General features: G+C 38.3%; 1 protein-coding gene across 2 annotated transcripts in view; it reads right to left on the reverse strand.

The window, feature by feature from the left end:
- gfra1a (gdnf family receptor alpha 1a) overlaps positions 1-12,407 on the reverse strand; it is a 100,359-nt gene that overhangs the window by 13,266 nt on the left and 74,686 nt on the right. For both annotated transcript variants that reach the window (XM_055023409.1, XM_055023408.1), the window contains 2 exons: positions 5,105-5,214; positions 4,361-4,495 (listed from right to left, as the gene is read on the reverse strand). In XM_055023409.1, coding sequence (XP_054879384.1) covers positions 4,361-4,495; positions 5,105-5,214 — 245 coding nt within the window. The remainder of the gene's footprint in view (positions 1-4,360; positions 4,496-5,104; positions 5,215-12,407) is intronic.

The following is a 12,407-nucleotide window of genomic DNA, read 5'->3' on the forward strand; positions in this document are numbered from 1 at the left end:
ATTTGGATTTAATACCCGCAATACAGAAAGAACAGCTTCAGAGGAAATATGGCAAAAATATTTCATGACGTTTGAGGAAGATTGCATAAAATATACAGAAAAACATCCATTGAATTGTACTTTTTACTTTAAATAAATCAGATGAAACTGCTGAAATGCACAAAGTGGTCCTTACTTTAATTATATATTTTTTTCTGTTTGCCCTTTTGAGGCTTAATAGGTGATGGAAATGTGTCATTGGAAGACAATATTGACAATTTTTAAAATATATATTTTCTGAACATTTTTCAACTAAAATACAAATGGCTGCTGAATAATTTTCCAACCAGCGGGCTTTTCTAGTTTTCTGGGGGAATCCCTGAATGAAAGCTGTGGAAATGCCTTACTTCAAAAAAGTTTTCCTTGTTTTAATTTGCAAACCCAAACATTCATGCAAACATCCAACCACACAGTGCATTTAATCAAACAATACAATCTTCCCACCGCGGCAGTTGCTGCTGTTTGCAGGGAGGACTCCCACACAGACGTCTTCATTTACTACTTTATGTCTGACTTTACACACACAGGGATTGTTGTAAAGATAGAATTCTGTTGGCTGGTGTGACCTTTGCATTTTCAGAGAATGAGCCATGGAAAAGCTTTGAATATATTAAGACCTCTGTGTCGTTTTGAGAGTATTAAAGCGGCAGATACAAATCTCAGCTGAGGAGTCACACTGCAAACGCTGATAAACTGTAAGACAAATTACAGGATCGAAATGGATTTGCTATCTTCTCACCAGATATTCTTCATGCTTTTATCAAGTTAAGAGAAAAACCACATGAGGAATATCTCAAACTGCAGACTCTGTTGGCTTTTATTTTAATAGGGCCAGAAGCCAAAAAAGAATGGTGCATGCTTCAGAATTAAAGGCTGATATATTCAAATCTGTCTTAATTAGGAAATTGCAGCTCTTCCATGATAAGGAGTATAAACTGCAGCAAACGGGCTCTCTACTTCTGCCCTTTCTCCGTCTTCCTGGCTTTCTCTGTTGTCGTGACCCTGTGGCTGGAGTGTCAGGATCTGTAGAGTTGTCAGTTCCAGTTACTGCTGAGCAAGCTTAATGAGAGCAGAAAGAGGCACGGCATGAAAGGATGTTCTTTGTCTATTGTACCACCTTTGACCTAAAAACTATATCTGCATTTTCATAACCATGACGTATAAATGAAGTACTTAAAGCGGAGAAAACTCTTCCATTTGATTAAATCTTTTTCTTCCTTCATTATTCTATATATTTGAACAAGATTTAAGTATAACAAATGGATTACAAATCCATCTCATTCGTCCTTGAGTAACATTTTCCCTGCTTGACCCCTTCCTCCGTCCTCCAAAGAAAAATCAATAAAGAATCACATTACATTAAACTGAGCTGTGAAAAAGCAGTAGCTGATAGTCTAATATCAAAACAGAGTAAATATAATCATTGAAAGAAACAATTCATCTGATTTGAAAAGTTCTTCATGTCATGTTCTTCCATTTGAAGTGCAGCAAAACACAAAAAAATAATTTTCAACGAATACTACAGCTAGATAAATAACTTAAAAACATTTCTGTAATTAACAAAAAAAAAAAGACTGAACAGGCTGAATGCAGATTATGATCAATATCCATAATGTGAGGTGATTTATTATACTGTTGACAAATCAGTATTGACTGTAGTATTCCCTGCTGACTGGAGAGTTTATTTAAAGGAAAGATTTAGGCAGTGATGGGCATCACTAACTAAAACGTTAGTAGGACTAACCCTAAAGCACTAATTATAAATCTTAGATCCACTAATGCAAAATGCTACATCAACATGCTATTTAGGAAGCTAATGCTAAAGCTAAATTCAGCCATGTTCATGCTCAAGATTAAAAAAAAGAAAAAGTGTTACAGCATTGTCGTTTTCTGATCAATATGCAGATGAATGTGGTTTATACAGTTTTTTTTTTTTTTTTTCCATTAAGTTTTATTGCAGGCTATGCTGCATTACTGCCCCCTTATGGCCAAGAGAGGTATCGTTGAAGTAATTAACTGAGCTAGTATTGTGTTTGTAAAATGTATAATTATTTTGATAGGTTGACATGTTACTTGATTATGTTATATTTTCTAGAATGAATTAATTAAACAAAAAAAAATGCGTTACCTTGAAATGAAATGTTAACAAAATGTGGACAATCGCCTTGTTTTACTTCTCTCAATGTCCATCACCCTCAACAGGATAAAATGTGTTACTGCACTCTGTTGAGGAGGTGGTTTGGAACAGACCTTTCTCTCCTGGTTTCAGTTTTATAGTTGCTGAGTATTGCTAACTGTATGTGAATTTTCTTTCTGAGCATGCAGAGCTTCTGTCAGAAAACACACAGGATATCAGTAGATGTTAAGCTGGTTACCACAACTTCAACAATGCATTCTGGATACAGAACAATCATGTTTGTTGCACCGTGTCATGAGTTGAGAACATGAGGAATGTATCCAAACAATTTGTATATTTGACTTTTTGCATGCATTTGTGTTGCTAACTCCACAGCTTGTTTGTTAATGTGAGTGTGGTATTTTTTTTTTTTAATTTTTTTAAAGCAACAATGTGAGGAAAAGAAACATAATTACTGTGTAAGAATTCCCTGTTAAAAAAGCTATCTAATCCAAATCATTCTAAGGTGTGAGTGTGTGCAGAGTGGTCTGTCGCATTTGTGTGTGTGTTGCCCTGTGATGGACTGCATCCTACCCCTTGCCCAAGGACTGCTGGTGACAGATATCAATACATCGAGCATCATTCAAAAAGTATCCCAATCCGCCATAATGTCTGCACTCATTAACTCTTATAAAGTCAACAAAACAGACAATTGGTCACTTTCATTTAATGTTCATAGGGTGCTGTACGATCAGCTGCACAAACCGATGCACACCAAACTTGTCAATTTACTGTAAGACCTTTGAGGAGGAAAGAAGTCAGATATGGATAGCAACCGTCAATCACAGGACTGGCAGGCCTCAGGGTATTTGAGGGTATGTAGTGAACACTTTTTACAAGTTATGAACATATATATATATATATATATATATATATATATATATATATATATATATATATATATATATATATATATATATAATTTGTATATATAATTTGCATATATAATTTGCATATATATATATATATATATATATATATATATATATATATATATAATTTGTATATATTTTGCATATATAATTTGCATATATATATATATATATATATATATATATATACATATATATATATGCAAATTATATATACAAATTTTATATATATATATATATATATATATATATATATATATATAATATATATATATATATATATATATATATATACTTCATATGTAAAATTGGAAAGATGCTATCAAATTTTGCATTAAGACGAAGGCACTTGTCTAGTTATCAGTTACCAAGGGGGAAATGACCCACCACCATGGAGCCGTCTATGTTCAAAAAACTAGTTAGCTTCAAGACTTTTGTACATTTTTAAGTTTGCTCTGGTGTAAGGGGAAATGTTGTTTATGGCACAGTGATAGAATCATGTGGTGTGAATTCAAGGAAACTTGGTAATTTGATGAATTCAACAAACACATCAGGGAAGAGAAAGCATGGTTTGATTTCTAAGCCAGCTATTTCCAACTTTTGTAAACTCTGCATGTAAACTCTGCATGTCATGAGTTACTTCTACAGACAAATTAGCTCGACTTGAACATGTAAAAACCATAGCTATCCTGAGAAAAACAACATGAGCAGAATTGCAATCACTCTGCTGAATAGTTTCATTGCCCTCTTCCTTCACGGCACCACAATGTGATTAGGTGAAGTAGATGTAAAGAGTCAATAGATAGTAGATGGAAGGATGGATGCTGATTATGTATATAACAATTTCATTAGATTAGCACCAGTTGTTTGCTTAGGAACACATACTAAAACATTTTTTTTTGTCAAATGCTCCTAGTTTTTTTTTTTTTTTTCTAGAAACAGAATAACTTTGTGTATAAAAACCGTTGCAGAAGAAGCTTTATTTGTCTGTGGAAAACCTTGAGAACAGTTCAACAACAGCTTTAAGGCACACAAACAGAAAACCAGGAACACAATGCTCTCACAGTCAGAGACTGCGGTGCAGCAATGCTGGTTTCTCTGTAATTCTGTGGGATAATAACTCAACCTTTGCAAAGGAATAAATTTGGTTTGGATGAGAGGAAAAAAAAAAAATGAGGGGATATGAGTGCAGAGCAGGATAAAGACCAGCGGAGAGGATGAAAATAGTAAATCATCCTAAGGAAGAGCCACAATTCAAAAATAGAAAACTTACGGAGGCAGGTGTTCTCTGTAAAAAACTCTGTGAACTTGTCGCAGTCATCTTTGTTGTTGCCACTGTTGGTGCAGTCGCAGTAAGGGGAGACGCTGATTTTTGGGGAGCGCAGGTAGTTGGGGGTCATCACGGTTCCTAGAACAGGTGGATACAAGGATTCATTGAAGTACTCGAGTTTAGCAACAAATGTGATCTTACCCACAGTTTATGTCTGAAATTATGTCTAAAATGTTTTTTAAACACTTCTGAAAACCTCTCTTTTGCATGCAACAATAAATAAATAACACATGTATTCATTTCTTTTCCTTTACATACGAAGGAAACAAACTGAGGAAACAGAATGCAGAGGGGCTGAAGTGAAGAATAGCCATTTCTCTCTGCAAGGGGAAGTAAATAGCTTCAGTCAGTGATTTCTCACTCCCCCAATGGATTGTTCCTTTGAGCTGGCTGCTGTCCAATAAGGATATTTTTTTGTTTTGTGGTAGGCAGAATAAATCGGCAGTATGTGGACAGTATATATATTCGAGGGCTCGGTTTGGTCACATGCAGGAAACGAGAAAAGGCAAGCTGACAGTTTGCTTGGATCCAAGGAAAAATAAACTTCCTTAAAGTTTCCACTTGTGTCGGTAAAAGACGGTGAGATGCGTAAACAAATCAGACGAGCTAGAAGAAAGAATTCAATTGACTCCTGGATAACCTTTCACCCCCCACATTTACTTATCATGTCTGCATGTTGGTCCTCACCAATAAGGCCAGAGTAAGCCAGGAGACAGTCAGCGTAGTTCTCCTTCAGACAGCCAGACAGCGAGCGAGGCTCCGACATGCAGTTTACAAAGAAGTCAGCCAGTCGGGACCTAAAACACACGCACACACACATATGGTCATCCTATGAGACATTAACAATATGTACATTTTAAATGTACATATTGTTACGTTCACAGTTTTGCCCTTTCGTGGTCACCCTTGATGAGTTATCAAATAAAGCAGTAGAAGCCAAACAGGAAGTGCAGCACAGTTGCAGCAACATGGCAGCTCTGTAGCTCTGTATATGTTGTTTTCTAGTCTGCTAAACTGTCATCAGTGTGCATTATAATTTAATTCATTACATATGAGAGTAGTTTCTGCACACACCTTTTTTTAAGAAAGGAAAATATGCTTTTTATGTGTGAAGAACTATAGGCATATTACAATGTAATTTCACATTGCCAATCCTGCCCCCAACTCCCTGCTGGAGGGCAAAATTGTGTCTCCAATGATGACCACCATTGGTTTTAGCTGTCAAGTTGTCAACATAATCCACTGCATCTTAAATATAGATATTTAAATATAGATGTCCTCCCTTGCATGTTCCAAGGGGGGGCAGTGTTAAAAACACAAGTGAAAGTTAATGATGTTAATTTGATGTCGTTTTTTGTTTCACAAGATTGGAAAGTATAAATAGATTTTGTGTTTTGTTTTACTCAGGAAAATATATCAAAAAGTGCTAAAAATCTTTAAAAAGCTGTGAAGTAGGCCTTTAGTGATTGTTTTCTTGATGGATTGGGCAACCAATGGCTGGCGCGGTCTGATATTACATCAGCCAATGGGGTTGATTGTCCCGCCCCTTTCACTACCGCGCTGTGATTCTGCTCAGAACGCGTCAGACGCGGTTGAGAACTCACAGCTGAAAAAGCTTATAAAATCTGGACAAACGGTAAGAAAAACAATATTGGTATAGTTTCTCAAAATATATAATTGAAAATAGTAAATTCGTTTTGTTTTATTTTTTATCTCTGAAAGTTTCTATGACAGCAGCTGCGACTGGGAAAAAAAATCCCCGTTAGCGTCAGACACGTCAGAGCGTTGATGAGTGGTTGAAAATTGGCAAAAACACGTAATATCTGACAAAATTTAATAAAAATAAAGTTGCATAGTAAGCTGTTGTATTATTATTATTATGTAAATTATATTTTTCTGTGTAGTTGTATTATTTTTCTTTGAGTATATGTCTAATAGTTCATTCTATTTCAGTCATGTGTTTTTTCGTTGGTATTACAAGAAATTTATAGTGTTGAAGCTGTACTGGCACTTTTAGATTGAAATATTCATTATTATTATATTATTATTATTATTATTATTATTATTATTATTATTATTATTATTAGCCTATTTTATTATATTATTTTTCTTTACCACATATTAAGCTAATGTCTTTAGTTTTACTGATGTGTAAGTAACATTGTATTCTGATAAACTGATGATTTTTGTACAACTTGAAAAGAAAACTTGAGCAATGATGGAAGATCTCTACATTATAACAATTTATTGATACATAAGTTTGATTGATATTGGCATCTTGTATTCTGAGATGTTTTGCTTTGGCCTTGTTCCAGGTCAGTTTTTTTTTATTTTTTATTACGGTGCACGTTTGACCTGGAGTGCCCAGAGACTTCAAGACCCGCTTCTTCTGAATTTGGATGGCGAGCCTCAGCCCAGAGAATCCAGTGATATGGTAGATAGTGACCCGACTGGTCACTATCCTTGAAATACTGAGGATCGACTGACACATTGGAAGAGATTGGACAAAAACTGAATACATTGAAACGACTGTTATTTATTTTATTTTCTGTTTTTAAAAAAAACGCATGCCATTTCGTTGCAATTGTATATATGGATCCACAATTGTTTTTATTATTAAATTTTACTCTTTCTTGTTGACACTTTGTTCACTTCTTTGTTGTTGTTCACACCTTGGTCCCCGAGAATTTAGAGTCTTTTGATCCGGCCCAACTTCTTTTTAGATATATAGCATTGGTGCTGGTCAGAGAAGTAAATTAAATTAGCTGCCTTTTGCTATTATCAGGTGTATTTAAAGTAACTTTTGGGTTACAAATATATAACAGAAAAAGGCATACAGTGCTTTGCTATCAATTGTCAAAATTACAACAGCTAAATAACAAGATTGTAGGGTATCACATTTCCCGTCAATAAAAGGTTTTAGTTTAAAAAAGTGGCAGAGGAAGTAGGTCAGTAATGCTGCTTTGACTTTGCCAGCCTTAAAATGTTCATGCGCTGCAGAATTTGATGTATTTCAGTTCAGTGATTAAAATAGTTATTCAGTGTTCAGACAATCACTTATTATTAATCAAAAAATAAACCTTAAACCTAAAAACATAAAACTGTAAAGCACTGAATGTTGTGTTCCATGTGTGTTTTCTTGTGTTGAATCCTGATACACTTGTGGAGCTGTTGTCAGTCAGTTACTATGGCAATGGATTCGGTGTGTGGTGTAGCCCACAAAGACGGACACATACAGCGAGAAAAAAGAATAGGAGCCAAGTTGTTTTTGTTGGGAATAAATAATTCTGTGTTTTCTTACATCTCTTTTAGCTGGCTGCATGCCCATATATGCGCAAACACACACACACCTGTGCACACGCAAAGGTAATGTAAAAGAAAAAGACACAATAGGGAAGGCTTTTTTAGAGTGTAGCTTATAGAGGCCAGCAACTGCTTGATCTTCTAGTTGAGTTGGAATTTCTAATGAAATGAAAAGATCAAATAAAAATCATGTCTTTCCTGATGTGAAACTAAGTGTCATGTGGCGAGTCCAAAGATGTCTTGAGTGTCTTTGCAGAATTTGGATCCATTTTGACAGCTATCAGTATCATTGTTTAGGAGTTCTTCATGCAGTGAGAGGGTTACAGCATCTGAAATCCAACACACATCAGAAAATGATAGTTTAAATTTCTCAGAAAATGGCTAAAACTGAGATTATGATTTCCAGACAATAAGCTCAATGTTTTTAAAATATGCTCAAAGTAATTGGCCACAGATCTTCACTCCATGACTCATAGCACTTCACTGGGAATATGTTGCATTCTGCTGCCAGTACAGCTACATAAATTCCCAACAGCAGGTATGATACCTGCCAAAGGTCTGGCAGCAAGATTTAATTGGTAAATAAAAATAATAAATATTTATAAAAAGGTGTACTTTCCAATAAAAATAAAGAAAATGCATTTTTCATTCTTTTCTTTTTGAGTTCCTCCCAGTAGCCCCCCCTGACTTTAACAGCAGTATGCCTGTAGTTCAACCTTTTATTCTGGCAGATTTAGTTTGAAGAATTCAATACTTTTGGGACAAAAATGTTAAGACAAACAGGAAGAGGGTTCAACTTGACTTTCAAAATACAATTCACAATTCAACAATTTTAGCACAACCTATTACAATAAATAAATAAAACCAAAACAAGAAGGATATTAACATATAGAGACAGAAGTAGTACTGCTCTTAATTATATTTAAAAAAAATAATATATCTCTAAATTTCATTTCAAAGCAGGACTTTAAAAGAATGAAATTATCTTGATAATTCTCCAAACAATCTGAAAGGGAGGCAGAAAGTGCCTGAAAGAAAAAGCATGGACATAAATTAATAAGAGTTAGATGACATTGTCTATGGAAATGTATGAGGACAGTTTTAAAATACTGTATTTATTTTTTTGCTCTTCTCATCGCTTAATGTAGCTATGCATAGTTTACTAAATTAAACATAAACCACAGATTTTGGTGGCTTTTTGAGTTGAGCCATATAGGTGGTGGCCCAGAACAGCATTTGAAAAGGGTGAATACAAAAAAGTGATTCACTGTCATTTCCACCTTGAAGAGGTTTTCTATTGGTTTTATGCCCAAAATGCTAAGAAGACAGTTTATGGAATCACATCATCACTGTTATACAATTCGATGAATCATTCACCTATAATTTAATTTTTTTTTTTTTTTTTGTGGAATGTTGCCTCGCATTAAAATCCAACAACTCGTAGAGCACATCTAAAATATTTGACATAAAATTCAGACTGGGAAGCTGAAATAACAAGGGCAATGGTGCTTGGAAAGCTATTGGCTGGCATTTGTAATCAGCCAATCCTTGAGCTCCATTTTGTTTATTTGACACTGATTGGCTGAATCTTCAAAAGTGGAAACTATGTATCACCCTTGATGGGGTGACACCACAGGAAGTTATATATATATATATATAATATATATATATATATATATATATATATAAAATTCCCTTCTCACCCACCGCGGGTGGTTCTTATCCTCTGAGCTCGGTCCTCTACCAGAGGCCTGGAGCTTGAGGGTTCTGCGCAGTATCTTGGCTGTGCCAAGGACTGCACATTTCTGGACTGAGATGTCTGATGTTGTTTCCTGGGATCTGTTGTAGCCACTGCTCCAGTTTGGGGTTACTGCCCCGAGGGCCCCGATGACCACAGGCACCACTGTGGTCTTCACCTTCCAGGCCCTCTCCAGTTCTTCCCTGAGGCCCTGGTATTTCTCCAGTTTCTCGTGCTCCTTTTTCCTGATGTTGCAATCACTTGGTATTGCTACATCTACCACAACGGCTTTCCTCTGATTTTTTATCCACTACGACAATGTCTGGTTGGTTCGCCATTACCATTTTGTCTGTCTGGATCTGGAAGTCCCACAGGATCTTAGCTCTGGTGTTCTCTACCACCTTTGGGGTGTTTCCCACTTTGATCTCGGGGTTTCCAGTCCATATTCTGCACAGATGTTTCTGTACACAATGCCTGCCACTTGGTTATGTCGCTCCATGTATGCTTTCCCTGCCAGTATCTTGCACCCTGCTGTGATGTGCTGGACTGTCTCAGGGGCCTCCTTGCACAACCTACACCTTGGGTCTTGTCTGGTGTGGTAGATCTGGGCCTCTATTGCTCTGGTGTTTAGGGCCTGTTCCTGGGCGGCCAGGATGAGGCCTCTGTGCTGTCCTTGAGTCCAGCTTTTTCCAGCCATTGGTAGGATTTACTGATATCAGCCACTTGGGTTATTTGCTGGTGGTACATCCCATGTAGGGGCTTGTCCTCCCATGATGGTATCTCTGGCACCTCAACCTCCGTTCCCTGTTGTCTGAGACATTCACTGAGCACATTGTCTGTTGAGGCTTTGTCCCTGATGTATTTATGGATCTTAGTTGTTTTCGTCCTGGACAGTGGTTCTCACACTCCTAGTCCTCTGCCTCCGTCCTTGCGGCTCGTGTACAGTCTCAGGGTGCTGGATTTGGGATGGAGCCCTCCATGCATGGTTAGTAGCTTTCTAGTCTTAATATCTGTGGCTTTTATCTCCTCCTTTGGCCAGCTATTATTCCAGCAGGGTATCTGATTACTGGCAGGCATAGCTGTTTATCGCACTGATTTTGTTCTTGCCATTGAGCTGGCTTCTCAGGACTTGCCTTATTCGTTGAGGTATTTAGCTGTGGCTCCTTTCCTTGTGGCCTCATCGAGGTTGCCATTTGCTTGTGGTATACCTAGGTACTTGTAACTGTCCTCTATGTCTGCTATTGTTCCTTGTGGAGTGAGACTCTTCTGTGCGGATCACCTTCCCCCTCTTTGTGATCAGCCGACCACACTTCTCTAGTCCGAATGACATCCCAATGTCAGTGCTGTAGATCGTTGTGGTGTGGATCAGTGAGTCGATGTCTCGCTAACTCTTGGCATACAGCTTGATGTCATCCATGGTAGAGGAGGTGACTGATGTTGGCCCCATTTTTGAGTCGGTATCCGTAGCCAGTCTTGTTGATAATTTGGCTGAGGGGTTCAGGCCTATGCAGAACAGTAGCGGGGACAGAGCATCTCCTTGGTATATGCCACATTTGATGGACACTTGTGCAAGTGGTTTTGCAGTTGGCTTCAGGGTGGTTTTCCACAGCTTCATCGAGTTTGCAATGAAGGCTCTCAGAATCCTGTTGATGTTATACATCTGTAGGCATTCAATGATCCAAGTATGCGGCATTGAGTCATAGGCTTTCTTGTAATCGATTCAAGCCATGCACAGGTTGGTGTGTCGGTTTTGCAGTCTCGGGCAACTGCGGTCTATGAGAGTTGTGTTGGCTCCTCTGGTATTTACACCGATACCCTTCTGTGCCGTGCTCATGTGTTTATCCATGTGTTTGCTTATCTTGGCCGCTATGATGCCTGACATGAGCTTCCAGGTTGTGGAGAGCAGGTTATTGGTCGGTAGTTGGGTGGGACTGGACCCTTTGATGGATCCTTCTGGATTAGGATTGTCCGCCCTTCAGTTAACCATTCAGGGTGAGTCCCACTTTGTAGCAGCTGGTTCATTTGGGCTGCCAGTCGCTCATGGAGAGCAGTGAGTTTCTTTAGCCAGTAGGCATGGATCATGTCAGGCCCTGGTGCTGTCCAATTTTTCATGCCTGAGAGTCTTTCTTGAACATCTGTCACAGTGATGGTTACCGGGGCTTGCTCAGGGAGGTTGCTGTGGTCCTCTCGTAGAGAGATCAGCCACTGTGCATTGCTGTTGTGGGACGCCTCCCTTTCCCATATGCCTTTCCAGTATTGTTCAGTCTCCAGCCTTGGTGGGTCTGCTCTGTTTATTACCCTGCCATTGAGAGTACACCTTAGCTGGTTGAGTGGAGAAGAGCCAGTTAATCCTTCTGGATTCATTCTCCCTTGTGTATCTCTTTAGGCGGCTGGCCAAGGCTTGGAGCCACTGTTTGGCAGTCTCGAGTGCTTCAGGTATGGCATCTGGCTGTACTTTCTGGGTACTGGTCTTTTCATTGTACCCTTGTGGAGCTCTGACAGTTGGCTCACTTCCCTCCTTGTTACCTTGATTTTAGCCTCTAACCGTCTTTTCCATGGTGGGTATTGGTCTCATGGTTGCTCTTATAGCCAAGTATCTCAAGGATCACTGATGCTGAGTTGTAGATCACTCATTGGTTTCCTGTTATGGTGTTGGTAGGGATCGTTCTCAATGCTGCATTCACATTCTCAATGAGACTTTCTGATGGTACTTCACTCAGCCGTTGTAATTGGCGCTGAGGAGGCCTGGTTGTCATTCGGGTCATGATTCTCTCTCTCAGGTCAGCAGCTGTCTCGTTCAGCTCTGTTTCGCTCATTGGGGCCGTGTATCCCTCACTGGGTGGGACTTGTAGTTAAGTCCCACAGTTCTGACATCCGGGTTCCTCCTTTTGCCGTAGCATTTGTGTGTATCTCGTCAATCTCAAGTTGTGATAGCAGTTGCCGTTTGCG

This window comes from Poeciliopsis prolifica, unplaced genomic scaffold, assembly GCF_027474105.1.
Source record: "Poeciliopsis prolifica strain line A6 unplaced genomic scaffold, Auburn_PproV2 SCAFFOLD100, whole genome shotgun sequence".
NCBI classification, from domain to species: Eukaryota; Metazoa; Chordata; class Actinopteri; order Cyprinodontiformes; family Poeciliidae; genus Poeciliopsis; species Poeciliopsis prolifica.